The 22,512-nt window shown below is 43.2% G+C and overlaps 1 protein-coding gene across 1 annotated transcript; it reads right to left on the bottom strand.

Moving 5' to 3' along the window:
* Window positions 1–397: 397 nt before the first annotated feature.
* Window positions 398–21,018, bottom strand: LOC105988909 (E3 ubiquitin-protein ligase RNF168). Its single transcript, XM_013020672.1, is given in 13 exon segments — window positions 398–459; window positions 679–727; window positions 730–787; window positions 789–991; window positions 993–1,344; window positions 1,346–1,675; window positions 12,094–12,100; window positions 12,823–12,877; window positions 19,034–19,082; window positions 19,165–19,243; window positions 20,268–20,357; window positions 20,570–20,644; window positions 20,739–21,018. Coding segments are annotated over 13 exon segments (1,689 nt in total).
* Window positions 21,019–22,512: the final 1,494 nt, after the last annotated feature.

Raw genomic sequence — 22,512 nt, 5'->3', positions numbered from 1 at the left:
TTTTTGTAACCACTTGGTATAGTGTAATCTTGCTTTGATCACTGTTCCTGACAAAAGGTGAGAAGCTGCCATTTCAAACATGAAATCCTGGAAAGAGAACAGCTCTTCAAGACTTCTTGGACTTTGACTAAGGCATTTTTATATCCATGAGGAAGGCAAATTCAGTATATGACACAGTTACTAACAATGGAAAAGATAAGGGCACCTGTTAACTACTGAGTTTTACAGAGACATATTTATATATTCTTCCCTTGTAATGACAATATTTAATGATAACAACTATGACTACAGAGCAGGAATTTACAATAAACTTGTGAGATTCTTTAATAAAAAAGAGCTTTACAGCACAGCTCTGTTAGGTTATGAAATATTCCCTTTTACCCCTGCATTACTGCTTTTATCTCTGAAACATTTGAAAAATACTTTTCTGTGAATTAATAAGCTGAAGGGAATGAGCACATTTTTATTTTTTATTTTTTGCCAGTCCTGGGGCTTGAACTCAGGGCTTGACACTGTCCCTGAGCTTCTTTTGCTCAAGGCTAGCACTCTATCACTTGAGCTACAATGTCACTTCTGGACTTTTCTGTTTATGTGGTGTTGAGGAATCGAAACCACAGCTTCATACATGCTAGGCAAGCACTCTTCCACTGAGCCACTTTCCCAGCCCAGAATGAGCACTTTTATTTAAATTACAGTTATCTCTGGTAGACTTTGGCATCTTTTTTTTCCATTAGCTGAATATTTCAGCTGTATTCTAGAAGAAGGCTTCTGATTTCCATCTCTTGAGCTTCTCCCCCATTTTGAGCACTGTATCAATTTGTTTTTTGAAGTTCCTGTCTTTGGAATTTCTCCTTTGTCCATCGAGCTAGTTTTCTGGAGGTGAGGATATAGCAATAGTGGATACCCATCTGGGGGATCCTTTTTGCTTGTTTGGCATCATTTGTTCTTTATCTACATCCTTCTGAAGTTGAAATGCTAATAACATAACTGTACTGCTCTTCTCTTTTATGAATCTCAAAAAGTATACACTCTATATTTATCAGTTTTTGGGTAAAAAATTTTCCTGTTTCTTTTTGATCTGAAGAAGATTTGGGGAACATTTTTCTTCTTTTTGAAGAAAAGCGTAGATTCTTGACTGCTTCAAATGAGAATTCATTTTTCCTTTTGGAAATATCATTACTAGTCAACAGGTGGGGCTCTTTATTTTCTGCTGAATCTGTGCTGTTTCCAATCTTCTGCGTCCTACCTGACATAGTACACCCATTCTCTGTGATGCCACAAGGTGTAAATGTAGCTTCTTTAGAATCAGTGTTAGGCTCCTAATGACTCTGACACAATCTTTTTGTCATCATGTGATCTTGTTAGGGCTCTTCCTTCACAGGCATGTAACTGTAGCAAAGGTGACTCTATTGAGGACGCTGCACCTTGTTCCTGAGTTTCAAGGCATATCTGTGGAGAACATGTTGGCATATCTTCTTTGGTTCTGGTATCTGGCCACGTAGGACTTTTGGCATCACTATTGTTAACTTCCTTAGATATGGAGTTTTTCCTGTCTTCTTGTACAACTTAAGGCTGTGATGTTGAATGAAATTGAGACTTAGGTGACAAATACTTCTGAATATCTCCAGTATTTCTTTGTTTGTTCTTATCTTTCTTTGGTGACTTGGCTGTAAATGTATCAGATTTTCTGGAATTCAGGGGAGAAGCCTCATCAAAATTGTTAATATTGATACTTAGTCTTCTTGCCAGCTTTTTATCACTTTTTATTTGCTCTTCCATCTTGCTTTTGTCTTTTTTTCTGCCTGCCTTTTTTTTCTTCCTCTTCTTCCTCTGCCAACAATCTCTGTATGTACTCTTCACTAGCTTTATTTTTTTTTCTCCCTCAGTGGATGGTCATTCTGCCTCCACCTTGCTTATCTCCTCTTCATACTCTTTCTTCAGTTTCTCAGGTTTACTTAATAGAAAAATTGACTGTTAGTTGTCAGTGATTTCCTCTGATTCTTGCCCAAAGACCCCAAGAAAGTTTTCAGTTACATTCAAAACACCATTAACATATCATCAGTATTTTTATAGACTTTTAAAGAATAATTTTTAAATAAAATTGTGCCACATATACCATCTCAATCAGTTAGAAAGATTGTCACCAAAAAACCCACACCCAAACCAAAATAACAATAAAGACAAATGCTGGCCAGGATGGGGATACAAGGAAATTTCAGACACTATTATTGGTAGAGAGACTTGAAGAATTCCAAGTGTTAATGAGGGAATGGATATCAACTTTTGCTGGCTCTGAGAGGTCTTGCTGCTGATGAAAAGCAATTATTTGTTAAGATTCATGCTGATTGGCTAGTGAGCAGGAAAGGTACTTTAGCATTTTACATCAGGGCATGCCATTTTATTTGTATTACTGTGTTGGGCACCTCCTAAGAAACTGGATTTGGGGTTGATGTGGAGCTCAGGGTTTTTTTCCCCCATTTAAATACCTTATTTACCTCACATGTTTCTTGAGAGAATGAGAACTAGACTGGGGTAGTTGTCTGAGGAAATCAGTCCCGAGTCAGCACAAGGCAGGTGCTCATAGGTAATGTGCTACTTCCTATGGGAAGTCCTCAGATGAGATGGCTCTGAGGGTGGCTGAGCACTGGAGGAGTGAGAGGAGAAGGTGAGTGGGGCAGGATACAGGATGTATTGTGAGCATGAAGTCCTGAGCCGGGTAGGCTAGTGGAGTGTTACCTATGGAGGCGGATCCTGGAGTCAGGAGTGAGCTTGGTCAGAGACCTAGATGCCAGGCCTAGGTTCAGCTCAGGTGTGGGGCCAGTTGTAGGGTCTGACTCTGTCCACCTTGTCTCATTTAGAGGCTGGATGGACCTCAGCCAGCAACTGGTATGGCTAGTAGCTTCAATGGATAAGTGGCTGGACAAATCATTGATTCTATTTTTTCTTTTTAATATATATATATATATATATATATACACACACACACAAGCATGAACAATGAACTTTTCTTCCAATTATGATTAGAGGTATATGAAGAGGACAAGATAATTGGCTGCCAACTTTGAGTTCTAAATACAAAACTAAACAATAGTCAAGCCCTTTTGTATGCCAGGCACTGTGCTGATCATTGCATTTTATCATGAAAGATTTTCAGAGCAGATATGGGACCATTCCATTCCCAGAAGAGGAAACTGAAAAGCAGAGAATTCCTATCGCTTCCCCAGTCATACGGTTTGTAGGTGGTGAAACTAGATTTTTGAGTCCCAAAAGTCTAACTCAGTCCTTGTAACAACTCTACTAACTCATCCTATGCATAACCCATGGCCATTATAGAAAAGTCAAAATATGTACAGCCTCAATATGTATAGCTACAATTAGGGTTAATATTAAATCCATGTCATCATGTTTTATTGTAGAGTATGGTATTGGAGTTGTGTCAAAATATCTATTTGTCTATTCTTATAGAGTGCAACTCTGCTTTTTCATGGCTATCATAATATACCCATAATGTTATAATGGTGTTGTAGCATTTTCTAAATACTTAATCAGACTAAATTCTTGCAAGAAGTGGGTAAAAATTATGCAGTTCTTATACTACATAAAACATCCAAAGATATTTCAAGAACAACAATTTTGAATTCCTGCACTGAGCTATGACTTAGTGGGTATGTTAAATTTAGCTCTCAATCAGTCCTGTGTTAGCCGTGTGGGATCTGCTGAGTTTCCCCATGTATAATTTTGTGAAACTATATCACGTCTCTACAAAAGCAAATGATGTCCTAAAAGCATGGTGAAAGTGAATGTGTGTAATTGAAGAGATTAACTAAAAAATTAAAGATTTATTGAAAGGCAACATTTCTTTAGGAGTTAGGTGATTTTTCAGGAAAAATGAATCAAAACATCTACTATATCAAGAAAAAGAGCATGAAATGAGATTTAGTTTTTGGTGAACACTACTAATATGTACAACAGTAAATTTTGTATCAGTAATAAAGTCTATCCATGTAGTTTCAAGTTATGGATGCTCAGCCCTACTGTATGTACAGTATAAGTAAGTTGAATAATTTTAGAATATAGGTATAGGTAAGTCAAGTAATTTTGGAGTATGTATTTCTGTATCCTGAGCATGCTCATTTTTCATTTTTTTTGGAATCATATTTTCTTAGATGCCAAAGGTCTACTCTATGTGCATCTTAGATTTATTATATACTGTCTAATTGTTCCTCAATGGCATCATCAGCAAAAAGTTCCCATTTTATTTTTTTATTATTGGAATTGAGGTTTTCCCTATCTTAGCCTCCTGAGTGGTAGCTAGGATTACAGGTGTGAGCCACTGTGCCTGGCTTGGATCAAGTTGGAAGTTAATTTATTGGCTGAGGGGTAAACAGATGTTAAGATGGTGACCAACTCCTCCCCAGGAACCTCTCAAGCTTCCTGTGCCCTGGGAACCTCTTCTTGATGGGCAAACAAGGATAGTGGGTTTCCTGGGTGCTAGGTTGTCCGTAGCCATTGGGGTAGTCCTGACCTAGGAGTGGACACAGCTTTCTGGGGTCAGGTATGTTCTGAGGCTCTCAGGGACACTGAGCCTGGGAACTCATGCTCTGGGCTGCCTGCTTGCACCAACCTTTCCCCCTCTATTTTTGCAATAGTGAACAATGCTTGTCTGCTGTCAGCCACCAGCTGGGACAGCTGTGTTTGTGTCTAGCTGAGGGTCCTTTTTCATGAAATTGGCCATTTCAAAACTGCATTGCTGCACAGCCTCAATGGACTCCCAGGCAGAAGATGTATTTGCTTAGAGCAAGAGGCAGAGAGTGAGGGTGCCATGTACAGAAACCAGATCCACCTACACTGGGGTTCCAGGCTGATGCGGGTGGACTTTCAGCTCCTGTAAGCCTATAGGCCCCTCTGGAACAGCAGGGTCCTCATTCCAGGGACTCCCATAGTCAGTAGCATGTAGTCTGCTCAGCTGCCTTGGCCTGAGGCTCTGCTATGGCTCTCACATTCTCTAATGGGGGACCCATCTTGCCCTCTGAAGGGAGTGCAAGTTCTTGCAGGAAGGATGTCATTTATTTCCATGAATACTAATCAGTCCTGTCACTGGAAATGACTGGGAATAGAAGTTAAATGTAGCTCTGCCTCATTAAGAAATTTTAACATTGGTGATTTTCTTTCTTTCCCCATGCGGAAGCTAAAAATGAAGTCTCTTCCATTTGTCAATGTGGTGGTCACGGTAGTGGGTGTTAAGGATACCCCTCGTCCCTGCCTTGAAGAAAGCTGGGAGGTGGGGTAGGGAAGGGTAGCCAATCCAGGACTGATGTGAGCCTCAGAATATTTGTAGCTGGGAGTCTCTGCCCTTCTCCTGAATGGAAAAGATATCAATCCCACTGGCCCTCTCCATCCATCAGTTACCTGGGGCCATCCTGGCTCCTCCACCGCATGGGCCAGGCCTTTGGATCTAGATGGCCCTGACCCAGGCACTCACCAATCAGAAGACAGAGCTGAGAGCCAGGAATGTTGTATCATCCATCACCACTTACCCTAAACTCAAAGTGCATGCCACGGTTAGGTTGTGTTACCCAGCTTCATGTTTTAGGGACTGCTTAGTAACTAAAGAAACATGGTCTTGATATAAAATGCCATTGGCTTGGGAAGTCCTGAAAGGAAGCTGGTTCCAGAGGCCCTGACATACATATACCATGAGAGTGTCGTTCCTTTGGCAGATATTTCTTTTGTTTGAGTAAGGGGAAGAAGTGCAGTAGGATTGTTAAATGATCCCCAATGGTTGTATAATTCTCTTTTGTCCACTGTGGCTGGAACTTGTAGATAAGATTTCTCTCCCACGATGGGCTGCTAAGGCAAAGATGCAGGTCCTTTTTAGATGTAGCAAAAAAGAACACTATTCCAGGTGGGCCTGACCCAATCATATACCACTTCACTCATACTTATATATTCACACACATACACAGTCACACACACGTACACATAGACACTCACACTCATATATACTCACACACACTCACATACACATACTCATAGACATATATTCATCCCACACTCACACACAGACACATACACACTCAGCCACACACAAACACGCTCATACATATGCACACAGACATACAGACACACATATTCACAGAGACACAAACACATACTCACCCTTCCTACACTCATACAAAATCATCCCACCCCTTACACTCACAGTCTTTCACATAGGATCATACACATACATACTCACACAGACACATACAGACACACTGTCACACACACATGTGTATGTTCACTGTATACCTACACATTCCTTCAGACCCTGGAAGGGGTAGCATATAGGTAGTATATACACCTCAGGCATCTGCTCACACAGACCCTGCTGCTGGCTCCTCTCCAATCCTCTTTGTTCCCCTCTGCCTGTTTACTCCTCCTCACCTGAACCCTCACCTGAACATGGCACCCCAGAAGCCCTTACTCTATCCCCTGGTTCTCTCAGCATGGACAATCTGTTGGGCTGATCTCTTCCTCACTCCACTAAGGGAAGAGGCTCCTTTAATGGGTGCCAGGCCCTTGACTTACCAATGGCCTTGACTTAAACACATGATGGCTTTTCTGAACTTTGCGTGCCTTTCCCTGTGCCTTCTGCAGCTTGGCCTCCCCATCCCTGTCTCCTTGAGCAGAAGGGCTTCTGCCCTTCCTTGAAGAGTCCATTTAGCTGTCACCTGTGGGGAGGGAGAAACCTCCCCTGGAAGCTGTGTCTGTCTGTTTTCTGTCTTCCTGGAAGTCAGCTTCCCTTGTATGACTGTCTGGCTGGGATTCCCTTAGGGAATGGGGGCAATAGCTTAGTCCTCTCTGTAGATTCTACAGGTGAGGAGGGACTGGCTCAGGAAGGAGCTGGAAGCTTGAAGAGAGAAGTGAAAGGCAGTGCAGACACTCAAGGACTTCCATGGTCAATTTAGTCAGTGAAAGTGTCTCAAAAGTAAGACAGTGTAAATCAGCAGTGTAAATCAATAGACCAGCAAGATACCTGCTTACCCATGTTTATTGTAGATTTGTTTACAATAGACACATGGTGCAATCAGCTGGTGCCCAAAAACAGATGAATGGATGGAGAATATGCTGTACATATGCCATGAAATATTAAAGCCATAAAGAAAAATGAAATCATGTGATCTTCAGGAAAAAGATGATGGAATTAGAGGCTGTCATGTTGAGTGGGATACGCCAAGCCCCGTAGTCAAATATCCTATATTCTGCTCTTATGTGGAAGCTAGACCTAAAAACACATACATATTCATAAATATACACATATACATGCCTACATACATAAATTTATGTGTATGAACACAGAACAGGATTCTAACTATGGATCTGTTTAGGTTTATGGGGGAAGGGAGAATGAAAAGAAAGATGGAGGATAAATACAATGCAATGATGTATGAAGTAGGCACACAGTTTCAATGAACGCAGCTGCTCAATGGAGGTGGAGCTCTGAGCAAACTATAGCATATGCACCACAGAAACTGTCCCTTTTGGTACATTTCAAACACACTATACAAAATGACAGAATGAATGAAAGAAAAGTGGGGCAGGCTCCACTGAGAGGTGGTGGGTGTCACTGGTAGGAGGAGGGTTAGGAGAGGGGGTGAAAGAGAATGAACATGGTTGAGTAGTGTAGTTGCCTGTATGCAAGTAGAACAATGAAACTTCTCCAAATTGGCTGGGAAGAGGGAGCAGGAGAGGGAAGAATTGATAGAAGGGGTAAGGTTGATTGGGACACATTGTATGAATGTGTGGAAATGTCACAGTGCAACCCCTTTTGTACAGCAATGGATGCTAATGGAAAATGTTAAAAATACAGTCACGTGCTTCTAAAGCAGGTGTGATTAAGTGTAGAGAACCAGAGGCATTCCTAAATGATTGAAAGACTCTGGGCGTGGAGGTTGGCAGAGGGAGGTAGCCAGAATCAAGTACATGGACAACCCTTGAGTTTGGAAGAGTTATGTTGGCATTAGTGTTTGGGGCCTGGCTGAGAAGAAAACAAGACTCTTCAGGATACAAAGACTTCTGAACTCCCAGTTTTCCCCAGGCAGGAGAGGCTGTGAAAACTGTACAGGACTGTCAGAGGGTATATTCTGTTTTCTAAGGGCCCCATCCCAAAAGACCACAGAGAATGACCGGAAGGCACAACCTTCCCATTGGATCAAAGTGATGTCCGTCACAGATGATAGACAGGGAGCTGATCCCAGGAGCAGATCCAGGGCTTAATAAAAGGCAATGTTTCTAAGGATTAATTGTTCTTTTTTTTCAGCAAGAAACATAAATTTTATTGGCTATGTTGAAAAAAATAAAAACCAGTCTTAGGCAAATCTCCCAGGATTATTTCTTATTTCTCTACACCAAAAGGAGACCTGTGGGTCTGATATGGTCATAACCTTCTGGGCTCAGGAAGGAGGCTGTGATTGACGTCTTTGGAAATGCTTTCATACATTTAACATGTGCAAAGGGGAATGGCAGATTAGATCAGCTCAAGTTATTTGGAAAATCTTTACTCCCTTTCCTCTCCTGCTCCAGGTCCAAGAATGTATGCTGACCTTGGTTGTGTGAATTGTGTTGACTGTGATTTGTCGTGTGACTTGTATTGGCTGAAACACTGAGAGCGAAGTGGAACAGAGGCTTGGGATGGGTCTGTGGGGCTGGGTTTGCTTCCTGCCACTTTCACTCCACCTCTTGTCTTTCCATTGGTAGCTGGCTCTCCCTTCCTGGAAGAGGGAGAGGTGGAACTCACGTGGATCATGTACTGATGCCAGGCCACCAGTGATCCCTGATGCTCCCAAATAGCCAGCACCCATGGGAACAGTCAGAACTGATTGTTAAGAGATAAATCTTTGGAATTATTTGTTACACACAAATAGCTGACTGATGTACTTTCCTGAAAGTGAGCACAGATGACAAAGAAAGAAATGAGAGGCAACCAGAACAACAGGCAAGAGTCACAGAGTGGGGTGTCACAGGAGCACAGCAATCCTTAGCTTTGGTCCTGGGTGAGTGCCTATCTCTGAGTCTTTACCTGGCCTATCCTGCTCTGCTTGGAGGCCCAGCAAGCTGCTTGAGTGAATAAGAAAAAAAGGAGTTCTGCTGTACCTAATCCCAGAACAGGATTATCTTCCTCAAATGAAGATAGAATGTATATTGTTCTTTTCAATTATAGGACTAACAAACATTTATCTCTCTTGATCAGCTTTCCTGACTAGAGGCCATGCTGTTTACTGTAAAGGTCTGTCTCATTACAGAACCAGAAAACCACCCTCTGCCAGGCTTTCTAGAACACAGGGAGATTTGATTTGTCAATGCCCCCTTACCAAGTTGCACATGATTTATTACAATTCAACAAACATCTTTTTAATGAAAATTATACCTTTAAATGTGCCTCAGAAAATAGCCTCATTCAATTTCAGGCCAGATCACATCTTTAAACAAAATTTAAGTGGACTATTGTCTTCTTTTTCCTTTTTGATAATTAATCAGATGAAAGCTAGGCTTTCAAATAGACTTAGTAATTGACTTGAAAACTACAAAATCTAGTCTTTTCCTCGATCTATCCACCCTGATCTACCCACGAACTTTCTGACTGTTCTCCTGGGCTAGTGGTGGGTTTTCTGACTTGGTGGACTGGGGGTGTGTGGGGTGGGGTGGAGAGGGGTTTACACAGTCATGGCTAATTCTGAAGTCCTCCACCCTAGACAGAGACATCCTCCCTACTGCCCCCTGTAGGGCTGTTCGCTGCTGCAGCCTTATGTTGCTAACCATAATGAAGGTGGAGGCTGGTGATGGAAATGGCCACAGAGGTCCATCTCCTGAGCTTTGAAGAAAGGAAGTGCTTGATGATATCCATCACACCTGGGCATACTTAGGATTGGCTCTTGTTTACTGTGAAGTTGGTGACCTAGCTTTACTGGAAACATACACTTTCAATCTTAGCAATGAAAATGTGCTCAGACCATTGCTCAGAGACTTGGGTATCTTTCTCTGTAATTATTTCTTAGCATTAACAACTTGCCTGGAGAAGACTTGGTGGACAGGCCATCCTGTTGGGTCCAACCTCAGGTGAGGATAATCAGTGTGTGCTTTCCCTACTCTTTAGACACTCAAACATTTGCCCCTTTGACGCTTTGCCATCTGTTGTGGTTTGAAGATTGGCACAGACCTCCAAGGGCCCACATATTTCATTGGTGATTCTTTGTATGAGCTGGTTTTATCATTTGGTAGTTTTCACTTCTTTTTTTTTTCTGTTCTTAGAAACTGAAATTCAGCACAGCATTGGTGGCTTACACGTCTGTAATCATAACTATTCAGGAGGCTGACAACTGAGAATCGTGGTTCAAAGCCAGCCTGGGTAGCAAAGTCCATGAGACTATATCTTTAATTAATCACCAGAAAACTGGAAGTGGTGCTGTAGCTCAAAGTAGTAGAGTATCATCTTTGAGCACCCAGGCCTTGAGTTCAAGCCCTATGACAAACAAAAACAAAAACAATAAAAAGAAGAAACTATAATTCAATGAAAGGTGACTTGGTGAAGTATGTTTTCTCCTTTTGTATTGAGCCTATAGGTGCTCTTTTAATGTAAAAATTTATGAACTCATTTCTGAGTATCCTGGTTAATTCAATCAATCAATCAATCAATCAATCAATCATCATCATCATCGTCACAGTAATGAGTTTGGACTCAGGCCCTCATGCTTGTGAAGCAGGTACTCTACCATTTGAGTCATGCCCCCAGCACATTTTTTGGGGAAATAGTCTCACATTTATTCCCAGGCCAACCTTGAGTATGATACTCCCATTTACGCTTCCCACATAGCTAGGATGAAAGGTATGAACCATTGTATCCAGTTTTTTTTAATGTGAAAATACTGTACAGAGGGGTTACAGTTACATGGTCAAGGTAATGAGTACATTTCTTGTCAAGCATTATTGTCTCCTCCTTTGTTGCCCCTTCCCATCTCTTCCCATCCATTTTTTTTGTATCTAGCATTTTATTGGTTGAGTTGGAGGTCACGTGTTATTTTTGCCTAGGATCACTTCAAATTGCAGTTCTCTCAATCTTTCCCTCATGTGGCTAGGATGACAGGCATGAACTACTGCACCCAGCTGCATCAGTATTCTTTCCATTTTCTCTTTGCTGTCAGCAATTCTTATTTACATGTTGAGTGGCCATTAATTCACTAGTTTCTTTCCTGTTTACAATGCTTGTCTTTATAGTCTTGGAGATTTCAAAACTTTTATTTTTCTTTTGCTTTCGCTGCTATGTGTTTAGTTTCCTAAAAGTTATTTTTTTGTTAACTAAAATTTCCTCTTTTATAGCATCCTATTCTTGTTTTATAAATGCAGATTTTAATTATAGCATTTTAAAATTAAGTTATTTTTCTTATTTATGTAGTAGTATAAAGGGTTTCAACTACTGAACATGTCAATTAATGAGCACAATACATCTCAATCAATATCCTCTTCCCTCCTTTTCTCCAATTTTTCTCAACTTCATCCATCCCTTCAAGTTACCGGCTTCCATTTTCACATATGTACATTGAGTATAATGGGCTGTATTAGCCACAAGTCCTCCCTCTTCCTCCTCTTCCTCCCCTTCCTCCTCCTTCTCCTCCTTCTCCTCTTCCTCCTCCTCCTTCTCCTTTTTCTCCTCTTCTTTCTTTCCCCCTTCCCTTCCTCCTCCTCCCTCTCCTCCTCCTCCTCCCCCTCCTCCTCCTTTTCCTTCCTCTGTTCCCTCCCTTTCCTCCTCCTTCTTTCTTTTTGTGCCAGTACTTAAGGTCTGGGCAATGGCCCTTAGCTTTTTTGCTCTTTTTTTGATACTCTACCTCTTGAGCCACAGCTTGGCTTCTGGCTTTTTAGTGGTTAGGCTTGGACTTTCTTGCCTGGGCTGGCACTGAAGCTTGATCCTCAGATGTCAATCTCCTGAGTAGCTAGGATTATAGGCATGAGCCACTAGTGCCCAGCTCCTTTCTTTTCTTTGGAAAGGTTTTCTTTAGCACACACGACCATCTGTTTATGATAAAATGTGGGAACATAAACAGGAGATAGGAATCTGAGGGCTGGGGTGAGGCTTTGCTATGGAACTCAGTCCTAGGTGCTAGCATCTTTATGTCTTCCTCTTAGGCTGGACAGAGAAGAGTCTTTTAGTTCCTGTATGGTGGGGGGCGGGGATTGTCTTTAAATATTGTTCTTATTTTCAGGATTGTAGAGCCAACAGGTGAGGAGATGTATGCAATCATTTTATTCACAGACTCTAAGATATGTGACATCATGGTGGTGGTGCTGGTGGGGCAATTGCAGAAGCACCAGGTGTGGGCAGAAGACAGAGCAAATGGGGAGATTGGCAACATATGCAGACAGTGCTGTGAAGCAGCTGTGCAGGTGCAGGTGATCCAGAAGGCATGGAGCCATCCTAGGCAGTAACTGCTGCCTACTGGGTCCAGTTAGTGAGCCAAGTACAGTCTAGAGACATATCATCTCCATCTGGCACCAAACCACTATATTCATGGTGCCAAGAGCTCTGGAGGCACGTAAGACTTGTTTTTAATCAGATGTAGTGAGACATACAGACATAGACATGACATCATAATGAAGGATTTGTTTTTCAAATGATGGTGAAAATAGGAGGTATGCATGCCAAGATGAACCCCATGGGGAAGCACCAAGAAAGGCCAGGATGGAGAGGAAGTAAGGGAAGATTGGACCAAGCTCAACTGTGATTTGTCCTAGCAGGAACAAATGTGACGTTGAAAGCAAATTAGGAACAAGTGATTTAAACACTTCCAGCATCTCTGTGGCTTGGGGCTGGCCACACATTGGGGCCTGGCCCTGAGTGATCACACTGAGTATTCAGTAGGAGCATGAGAGCTCAGCTGAAAGGTAGTTGGAGGTGTGGGATCAGGCTTGTTGGCTTGTGCTGAAGGTACATTCTAGCTGGGTGATGGTGCTCACACTAGTAATCCTAGCTACTCAGGGGGCTGATATCTGAAGATCAAGGCAAGGTAGACAATTGTTGGCAATCTCTAGGAATTAAATTAGCTGTTCTGGAAAGGGGTGGAGCCTTTCAGGGTCAGCAGTGCCCCACATAGCAAAACAGAGTACAGAAAATAGAGAGATGGTCAGTACAAAGGTCAGAGACCCACTGACAGCAGTGTGGGCAAGGGGGAGTTAGACCCTCCAATAAATCATCCCAGCTGGATGGGTGCCAGTGGCTCATACCTGTAACTATAGCTACTCAGAAGTCTAAGATTTGAGGATTGCGGTTGGAAGCCAGCTGGGGCAGGAAAGTCCATGAGACCCTTATCTCCAATTAACTACCTGAAAACTGGAATTGCGCTGTGGCTCAAAGTGGTAGAGAACTAGCCTTAAGGAAAAAAGCTCAGGGACAGTGCTCAAGGCTCTGAGTTCAAGCCCCACAACACACACACACACACACACACACACACACACACACACACACACACACACACACACCCTATCATCCCATTCCAGCTGCACAGTACCCAGAAACCACCTGTTTGGCTCTTCATTTACAGTCTCAAGCACCCTGTCCTTGAAGGGCACCCTGTCCTTTAGCTTCTGCCTCACCCCTGTGGTGCAGAGAGCTCCAGGGGTGCCAGCACCTGGGATATTTGATCAGTGGTAGAGGTGAGGATGGGAGGAGAAGTCCTTCAGTTCTATTGTTCATGCTACCCAGGCATGGTGGTAATGATAGTGGGTTGAATGCTTGTCAGCCATTGAGGCCACTGTGGGAACCACTATTTTCTCTCCACTGTTGTCTGTTCTCACTGCTTGCAGAGGGCACTTGACGGCTATTTCACTATGATGGCATTTAGGATGCCAGAGTCTAGGTTGGATAGGTCTTTTTTCCATTGATAGCATGTGTGTGTGTGTGTGTATCCATACTGGGGCTTCAACTCAAAGTTTCTTACTCAGATATTTTGCTCATAGCTGGTGCTCTCCCATTTGAACCATTCTTCCAGTTCTGGTGTTCTGTGAGAATTGGAGCTAAGAGTATCTAGGATTTTTCTGCTTGGGCTGGCTAGCCTCCTGTGTAGGTAGGTAGGAGTGTGTAGGTAGGTGTGAGCCACTGGAGCCTGGCTCATTGCTGGCTTCGGATTTGCATTTCAGGCTTATTAATTCACTCACCTCCAAGCTACCAAAGTTTAATTGCTGCGGTCTTTCCCCCGTTCTTCATATCTTTCTGAGTTTATGATTTAAAAAATCTTTTAGTATAGTTTTAATGAAGTCTCGGGAGGAAACGAAATAGATAAATGCCCTCAATCCTCCACTGGAAACCAGACCTTTTAGGAATTGTTTCTTGATGAGCACACTTATATTTCTAATTCTCTGCAGCCATGTGGATCCATTGAGCCTTAAGCCCGGAGGAAGTCAGCACATGAGGGTTTTCAGTTCCAGCCTGAATCCTGAGTCACTTGCTTGTTAGATTCCTGAGAGGTGAGAGTGACTCACACAGCGCCGGAGCCTCCCAGGGCCACAGTGTCTTCTGTGCAGTGCATTAAACAGCTCAGAGAAAGGAAGGTGCTCACTCAGATTCAGGGAGCTCTAGCATGTTCATCTTCCCCATACTTACTTATCTTCCTATTTCTGTGTCTATCGTTGGTATTTAAGGCACAAATCATATCTTATTGTTTTTCTGTTTGCAAACCTTCAGGGTTTATCTCCCACAAAACTCCCAAATTCCCAACATTGACCCACAGCTCTGCACTGTCTTGCCTCTGGCGCCCCCATGCTCTTCTTCTCTTCCCTTTGTGTGAGAGGAAATGCATGGTATCCATGTTCATTCCTTTTAAAAGCCATGGATGACACCTCATAGCAAAGGATGTTAACAAGAAAAAGGCATAACACACTTACCAAGGTTTTATGTGCACATGAAAATATAGAAAAATATCCAAGTTTTTGTGTATAGATTTGATGAAGAAAGCGTGGTCACATCACTAGGAGGTGACACAATGAGTAGGAACTGGTCTTTTGGGTACACAATACATTGATATGCTTGTTCAAGGGACTACTTTAGGGGCCTGCAAAGTTAGGAGTTCAGTAATCACTGAGCGCTCTCATTATTTTTGGTTTTGGTGGTACTGGATTTGAACTCAGGGCCTGTGCTTTCTAAGTCTGATGCTCTGCAGATTAAGCTGTACTCAAGTCAGCCTCTAGACCTCAATGCCATGGCATGTGGACTTGTGTGTGTGTGTGTGTGTGTGTGTGTGTGTGTGTGTGTGTGTATACATGTGCTCTAATACTGGGGTTTAAATTCAGGGTTTTGCTCTCTTACTCAGCTTTTATGCGCATGGCTGATGTTCTACTACTTGAACCACTCTTCAGCCTGGATTTTTGCTGTTTAACTGGAGATGGAATCTCATGGACTCTTCTATCTTAGCTGGCATGGTGAACAGATCCTCTAGCTTGCAGCCTCTAGAGTAGCTAGGATTACAAACATGTGTCTGGCTGATTTTCTGTTGCTAATTACAAGTTATCACAGAGTAGGTAGTTTAGGAAAAGAGGTTTACTTTGGCTCGATCCTGGAGGTTCAAGGCCCAGGAATCCATCTGATGATAGACTTTCATCCAAGGTAGTCCAAGGAATTATATGGTGAAAGACAGATAGTTCATCTGTGTGATGTGTGATGTGTGTGTGTTCTGGTCTTTCTTTCTTATAAAGCAAGTCACCAGGATATAATAAAGGGGCTCAACTTGATGACCTAATCTAATTTTATTCATATTCCAAAGCTTCTACCTTTCAGCACCATGAGATTCCATTAATATGTCACAATGACATTTCTGATGTCATCACCAGAAACCTTGAAGGTTTCTTGACCAGGAGTAGAATGTCATTCTGTGAGACACAAGTCGTACTTGTCTTTTTGGGAACTCCAGGCAGGGAGAGGACCAGGGTGGGAGGAGGGGTGGCTTCCTTCAAGAAGCAGGCAGAAGCTTGGTTAAGAAGCCCATTGGAGTTTAGTAATCCAGGCTAACACACAGCCAAGAGTTGGAGGGAGGTGTGACTCCTCTCTGCCGTATCCATTTGCCCATGTGCTAGCTTGGTGCCCTACAGGGGTCAGAGATTTCTGCCTGGTTAGAGTTAGTACTTCATGTGTGACTGGCTGTCTTCAGGTCTCAGAATGGAATAACATGGGGCTGTAGGAAGTGGGTGAGGGGATTCAGGTCAGAATGCTTCTATATTGTAGCTGAGGTGGATTCCAGGAAACAACACAGAAAGAACACCAACACGCCTATGATCCAAATAAGCAGAAAAGACTTGACAAATTCTCTTTCCCTAGCTCCATGCCTCATTGGACTGCAAGCAATAGGTTGGGCCTGGTGCCCTTTCCTAGGGAAAAGCTTGTTGTGTAGAATTTCTGTCCCATCCCAAAGCAGGGGTTGTAGCTGGGTACCAGTGGCTCATGACTGTAATCCTAGCTACTCAGAAGTTAGGAGACTGAGATCTGAGGTGCACAGTTGAATCCAGACTGGGCAGGAAGATCTATGAAACTTTTACCTCCAATAAGCTACTTAGAAAAAGCCAGAGTGTCACTGTGGCTCAAGTGGTAGAGCAGAAGCCTTGAGCACAAAGAGGCTTAGGGACAGTGCCGAGGCCCTGAGTTCAAGCCCCAGGGCTAACAAAACTAAATAAAACAAAAAATCAGGGGTTGTAGTTGCTGTAGTTGAGGATCTGTCCTCATTTTCCTTTCCTGAGTCAGTTGGGCACCTGTTCGTTATGAATTTCCCAAAGCATTTAATCATCCATCTCAGGTGCAATAAAGTACAGTACCCCACCTTAAAAATGTTACCCTGGGGAAGGTGGCTCAGTGGTAGAGCGCTTGCCTTGTATGCCTGAGGCCCTGGGTTCGATTCCTCAGCACCACATAAGCGAAAAGAAAAAAACCGGAAGTGGTGCTGTGGCTCAAGTGGTAGAGTGCTAGCCTTGAGCTGAAGAGCTGAGGGACAGCGCCCAGGCCCAGAGTTCAGGCCCCACAACTGGACCCTCTCCCCCCCCAAATGTTACCCTGGCAGTTAATTAAACCTGGTCTTTGAACAATAATGAAGTGCTTCCTATTTGAGTCATAGCGTATGTATTTGATTTTCTGGGTCATGTTTTGAAACTATCTAGGTAGAATAGCAACTGCATCAACTCTTTGACTGAGTAGCCATTTATGCTTACAGTCTAATTTCATTTGTGCATATAAATTTGGGGATGGAAGGCTCTCGCCCCCATTTATTATTTGCTCCCTTTGGAAGGAAAAACTCTACCCAAATCAACATTCTTTTATGGATATTTCATAGCTTTTAAAAGAATTGTTACTTCTAGGAAGGGGAAATGAATGTGTTCTGGTTGCTTAGTTGCCTTGCAAATCATGTACTGAGCTATAACCACCAACTGACTGATGACCTGCCAGCTTGCTGTGTGTAGAAAGATACTGCTGCTCAGATTTCACTGTTCCCACCCCTTCGCTATCTTAGTCTTATTCTTGAAGATCAAAAACTGTAATTTCCTTTAGAAATGCTCTAGAAGATGTGTATTGTGTATAATGATCAATTTTTCATAAAACTTTACACATTTAGATTATAAAAGGAGAAAGATCAACTTTGGGGGAGGATATTTTGCATGTTTGGTTTTGTCTTTTTCCTTCAGAGAACCCTTCTGATCTTTTCCATTTATTGTGAGGTAGTTTGTCAGTGTTTTTAATTGGAGTATTAATATGAAATTAAAGAAGCTGTTACCCATTAAAACATAATTTATCCAGTCCTGAAAAGTGGCCAGGGAAATAATTTTCTGATAGTATGAGGAAAACATTGGTGACATCCTGGCCAGGACTTGGTGGCTTTGCTAGCAGTGGCCTTGAAACCTGATTTCTGATGTCCACCTGCCTGTCCCTTAAGCTGGCCTCCTGTCTATCTGCCCTATTCCCAGAGACAGGGTCCCTCCGAGGCTCCCAGGTTACCCTGCCTTCTTTCTGGTGTTAGAATTAGGTGAGGCTTCCATGAGCCTATGGGGACCAGGGAAGAAGAGGGTATTTCTGGTTTGGACAGTGACAAGTTATGAGGAAGGAAGAGAAGACAAGAGAATGATAGAGGGTTGAGGTCAGGGAGATCTCATCTGTATTAGGTAACTTTTCATTGCTGTGACAAATACTTGAGAAAACAGTGTAGAAGGGAGGAAAGAATTATTTTGGTTCGAGTTTGAGGCTTCAGTTCATGGGTGAATGGCTCTGTTTTCTCTGGGCCAGTGGTAAGGCAGGCCTGTTGGTAGAATGCAGTGGGGCACGGCTTGGATCCAGCAGCTGGGGACCAAGTCTTCAACACAGAAGTCTCTCTGAGGATGCTTCATACAGCACATATCCAGACCATGACGTTGTCTCAGTGCTGGTCCCAGCCGAAAGCGAAAAGGACAATTAGGATAGGAAGAAATATTTTAATGGAGTGCTTATTTGCAAAAGTAAATATGTGTGAATAGGGCCTAAGAACCTCAGAGAGCTCACGGCCCTGGGATGGAAGTCATTGAGGAGAGAGTGGTTCCATGTCCAAAGATGAGTTCGTTTTCAGAGAGTAGTAGCTTGAGTCTTGATCTTTCTTTATTTCATTTTCGGGAGTCACATCTGGTTCCTGAGAAGAAAAAAGAAGCAGAGAGAGTTTCTACCCAACTCTGATTGCTTTGATCTCCTTCTGGGAGTTTCCCCTGACCAAAGTTACCCAACAGCAAGAACAAAGCAGCTATAGTTCTGGCAGCGCAGTAAGGGAAGGTAGACTTTGGGACTTTAGCAATAAAGAGGGGACTGGAACTTGGCTCTCCTGTGTCCTGGATTCCCACCCTGGGAATATCTGCTGATATGCAGGGCTGATATGTAACCCCTTACTTGTTGCCTGAGATCTCTCTCTATTCTGGGTGTTTATCTTCAGTGGCAGAGAGGTGCCTTCAGGCCTTGAGATCCTCAAGCACCCATATTTTCTTTCCTGAAAGGCCTAAGCTCTTTTAGTACCTCATTTACTGGCTCCTCTTCCTTCTTCTTGCACCATAACAAGAAACATCTGGAGACCAAGTGGAGTTAGGGTCAGTCAAGGTAACATATGTGTTTCCTTGGGAATGTTGGGGAGAGGAGACAGCACTCACCCAGTTAGAGCGATAGCCAGCATGAATCCAGTACAGACTGCAAGGATCAGAGTCCACTTGTAGTTCTGCATCATCATAGCTGGGGAGGGAAAAGGGGAGCCAGGGGTTGGGAGGTCAGGCAAAGGAGCCACTAGAAGCTATGGTCTGGGAAAATCATGGTTAGACTTTTCTCCTTGAGAAAGAGGTTTTTGGTAGCAGCATGAGGTGTAGCCAGGAAGGACAGGGAGGCTAGTAAGGAAAGGTTGTAACTCAGGTAAGAAATAAAGAAGCCTGAGCAGAGGTAGAGGTAGAGGTAGAGGTAGAGGTAGAGGTAGAGGTAGAGGTTAGTTAGAAAAGACAGGAACACATTTAAGAGTCATTTAGTAAAGCTACATACAGGCTCTTCATGCTAAGATGGAGGGAATAAAGTAGAGGATTAAGTGGTGGAAGGCTTGAGCAGAGCAGGCAGGGCAGGCTTGGGAACAGAAAAGACAGGACAAGGTATGTTCCAGACATGTTGACTGTGAGGATCCAGAAGCAGATGATTCTAAGGCCTTGGACCTGGACATGAAGATATCAAGAAATTCCAGAGGTGCCACTTTCCTTTACAAGGGAGAGGAAGAACAGCTGAGAAAGTCCTGGGTTGGATAGAGAAGAAAGATGGGCTCCAGGGGTGGGGGTCTGAAGGAGAAAGCCACACAAAATGGAAGGTCACTGACCTGGGCAGAAGGAAGGATCATTGCAGGACAGGTGGTAAATCCCACAGTTGGCACACTCCGTGACTTCCATTGTGGACTGGATATCTGTGAGAGGGATGGGCCAGGACCTCAGAGGGGTCAGGAATAGGGGAGGTCTCACCCCTCTCTTGAGCCCAGTCCCTGGACATACTTACCACAAGACTCATTGCAGGCTGCCAAGAAGGTGGAGAGTGGAGAAACTGAGGTGCTAGGGAGGCAGAAAGAGCCAGGAGAGGATGGGAGTATGGGCAGGTCATGGGGTTGGGAAGATATGGCAGGCATCTAACCTATGGGCAGGGCAGGGATGTGTGGGGAGAGCCTAGGTTTGGTCTCTGGGTCTGGAGGGTAAAAGTTTGAGTGGTGGATCAGGGCAGCCCCATCTCTTACCCTTTTCCCTCAGTTCATCAGATCTCTCATTTAGTCTCTCGGCAAAGAGATTCTTTTGTGAATTAATCTCTTCCAGAAGTGACACTTTATCTGGGTACAACAAGAAAAAGGATGCTCAATTTTATAACTTGCTTGAGATTGCAAATCCATGTTTCCAAATAGAAATTCCATGGAGCACACAGTGCCCATTTCTTAGCTCTCCTCGTCTCAGCATTATGGTCACAGCTGCCCTGGAGAAGGCCTTGGAGGGCTGGGCCTTTTCCACCCAGCCCTAGGGCCCATGGGACACTTGGCTTCCTCACCATCCCGTAGCTTCTTAATGGTTTGGTCTATTTGTTTGAAGAATACGGCTGTTTCTTCTTCCAGTTGGTCCTGATCTAAGAATGGGTCATAGTTAGAGAGAGGTCAGTCAGGAGAGTAAGATCTAGGCCAGGCAAAAGAATGGCCCTTGTTCTCCTGGCCGTGGCTCACCAAGATACCAGAATTTGAGCATGGGGTTGTCCTCCATGAAGAAGGAGTGGAGGCTTTGGGAGAGCTCTGCGGGAGGCCCAGGGCTGCCCCAGAGAACCTGTAGGTCATAGTCCAGCAAGGAAGGCAGCTCTGGCCAGCAGCGGAGACAGCTCTTTCCCACAGTGACTGGCAGGAGACAGATGAGCAGGAAAGGCAGCATCTCTAGTGTCTCTGGTGTGCCCACTATCCTGTCCAAGGTTCCATATGGAAGGCTGGCTCCCTGTTCCCATGGGAACCACATTCTCTTGGCAGAATAAAAGTAAATTCTATGTGGTAAGGCAAGGATTGATCTACTGTGGTGAATTCATGGGTTGTCAGACCCACATGGCACCTCAGTACCTGGTTGCTTCTCTGAAAATGGAGTTACTGACAATTTAAATACATTTTGAAGATATTTTGAAGGGTCCAGTGAGGATAAGGAGATATGATAGGCAGAAGACTGTTGTACCTTTGTGGTAGAGACTCAGCCATCTGAATGCCTTTATCTTGTAGGGAACAGTCCAAAAGGACCAGAATTCTGAAGGTAGTGAAAGAGCAGCATAGTGGGAGAGAATCTGAATCTCCTCATGCTGTTCTGCATTGAAATGGACAGCCATGGAAGAAGCATTTGGAAAATACATTTTTCTTATGGTTTATATAAAATAGCAGCTGCCTTGAGTCTGGCCCTGCATGGAATTAGATGGTTCCTCTCATCAAAGTGTAGACAGAGTATATAGACAGAATCTGATGAAGTTTGGAGAGAGAAACCACCTTCAGTACAAAGCACAATGAAGAAAATCTATAAAAGAAAAGGCTTTTGAGATTCTTGTCACTCCTCCACTGGCGAGCTCTGCCCTTTTATGCCGCGCTTCTTACCAACTTCTGAATGCCTTGGGTTAAGTTATGGGTAGCTGAAGACCATCAGACATTGAAAATACTTCCAATGTGAATATAAGACAAATTAATAGAACTCAAAGGCAAACATAAACTGCAGGATAAATGAAGGGCATGGAAATATTACAGGAAGCAAAAACTTAGAACACCACTATAATTAAATAGGTGAAATATTGCTCTCCCCAGACATGACAAAGCAGTTAAATAAAAGTAAAGACCTGGCTGGGAAGGTGGCTCAGTGGTAGAGTGCTTGCCTTGCATGCGTAAGGCCCTGGGTTCAATTCCTCAGCACCACATAATCAGAAAAAGCCGGAAGTGGTGCTTGGCTCAAGTGGTAGAGCTCTAACCTTGAGGTGAAGAGCTGAGGGACAGTGATTAGGTCCAGAGTCAGGCCCCATGACCGACAAAAAAAAAAAGTAAAGACCTGAGAGTAAGAAGAGTTGTTAGGGATTAAAAATAAAACAGCATAAATTTAAAATTATATCAGAAATGTCCCAGATATCAGTATAAAAAGACAGAGGTGGGAAATAAGAAAAAAAAGATAATTAGATTAATATAAGTGATCCAACACCTAATACAATTCCTAGAGAGTAAATGAAGATTACTTATAACAGAAATTGAATAGGAAGTATTCAAAGGGGAATTCCATTATATAGGCACAAAGGTTTGTTGAATAAATAATAGTTGCACTGTTAAATTTAGCCTGCATTAGTTAGGTGGGCTGTGTGTTGTGAAGGAAAGTGTGAGTACTGATGATCTATTGCTCTCCCACTGGCTTTGGATAGAGTCATAATTGACTCTGGGTTGAAACAGATTCCCTGACATTTAGGCTGGTGCTCTGAGCTCAAGCCAGCCAGCATGC

The sequence above is a fragment of the Dipodomys ordii genome, unplaced genomic scaffold (assembly GCF_000151885.1).
Source record: "Dipodomys ordii isolate 6190 unplaced genomic scaffold, Dord_2.0 Scaffold52, whole genome shotgun sequence".
Lineage (NCBI taxonomy): Eukaryota > Metazoa > Chordata > Mammalia > Rodentia > Heteromyidae > Dipodomys > Dipodomys ordii.
Note: the sequence above shows the minus strand (reverse complement) of the source record. Positions and strands in the feature narration are given on the sequence as shown.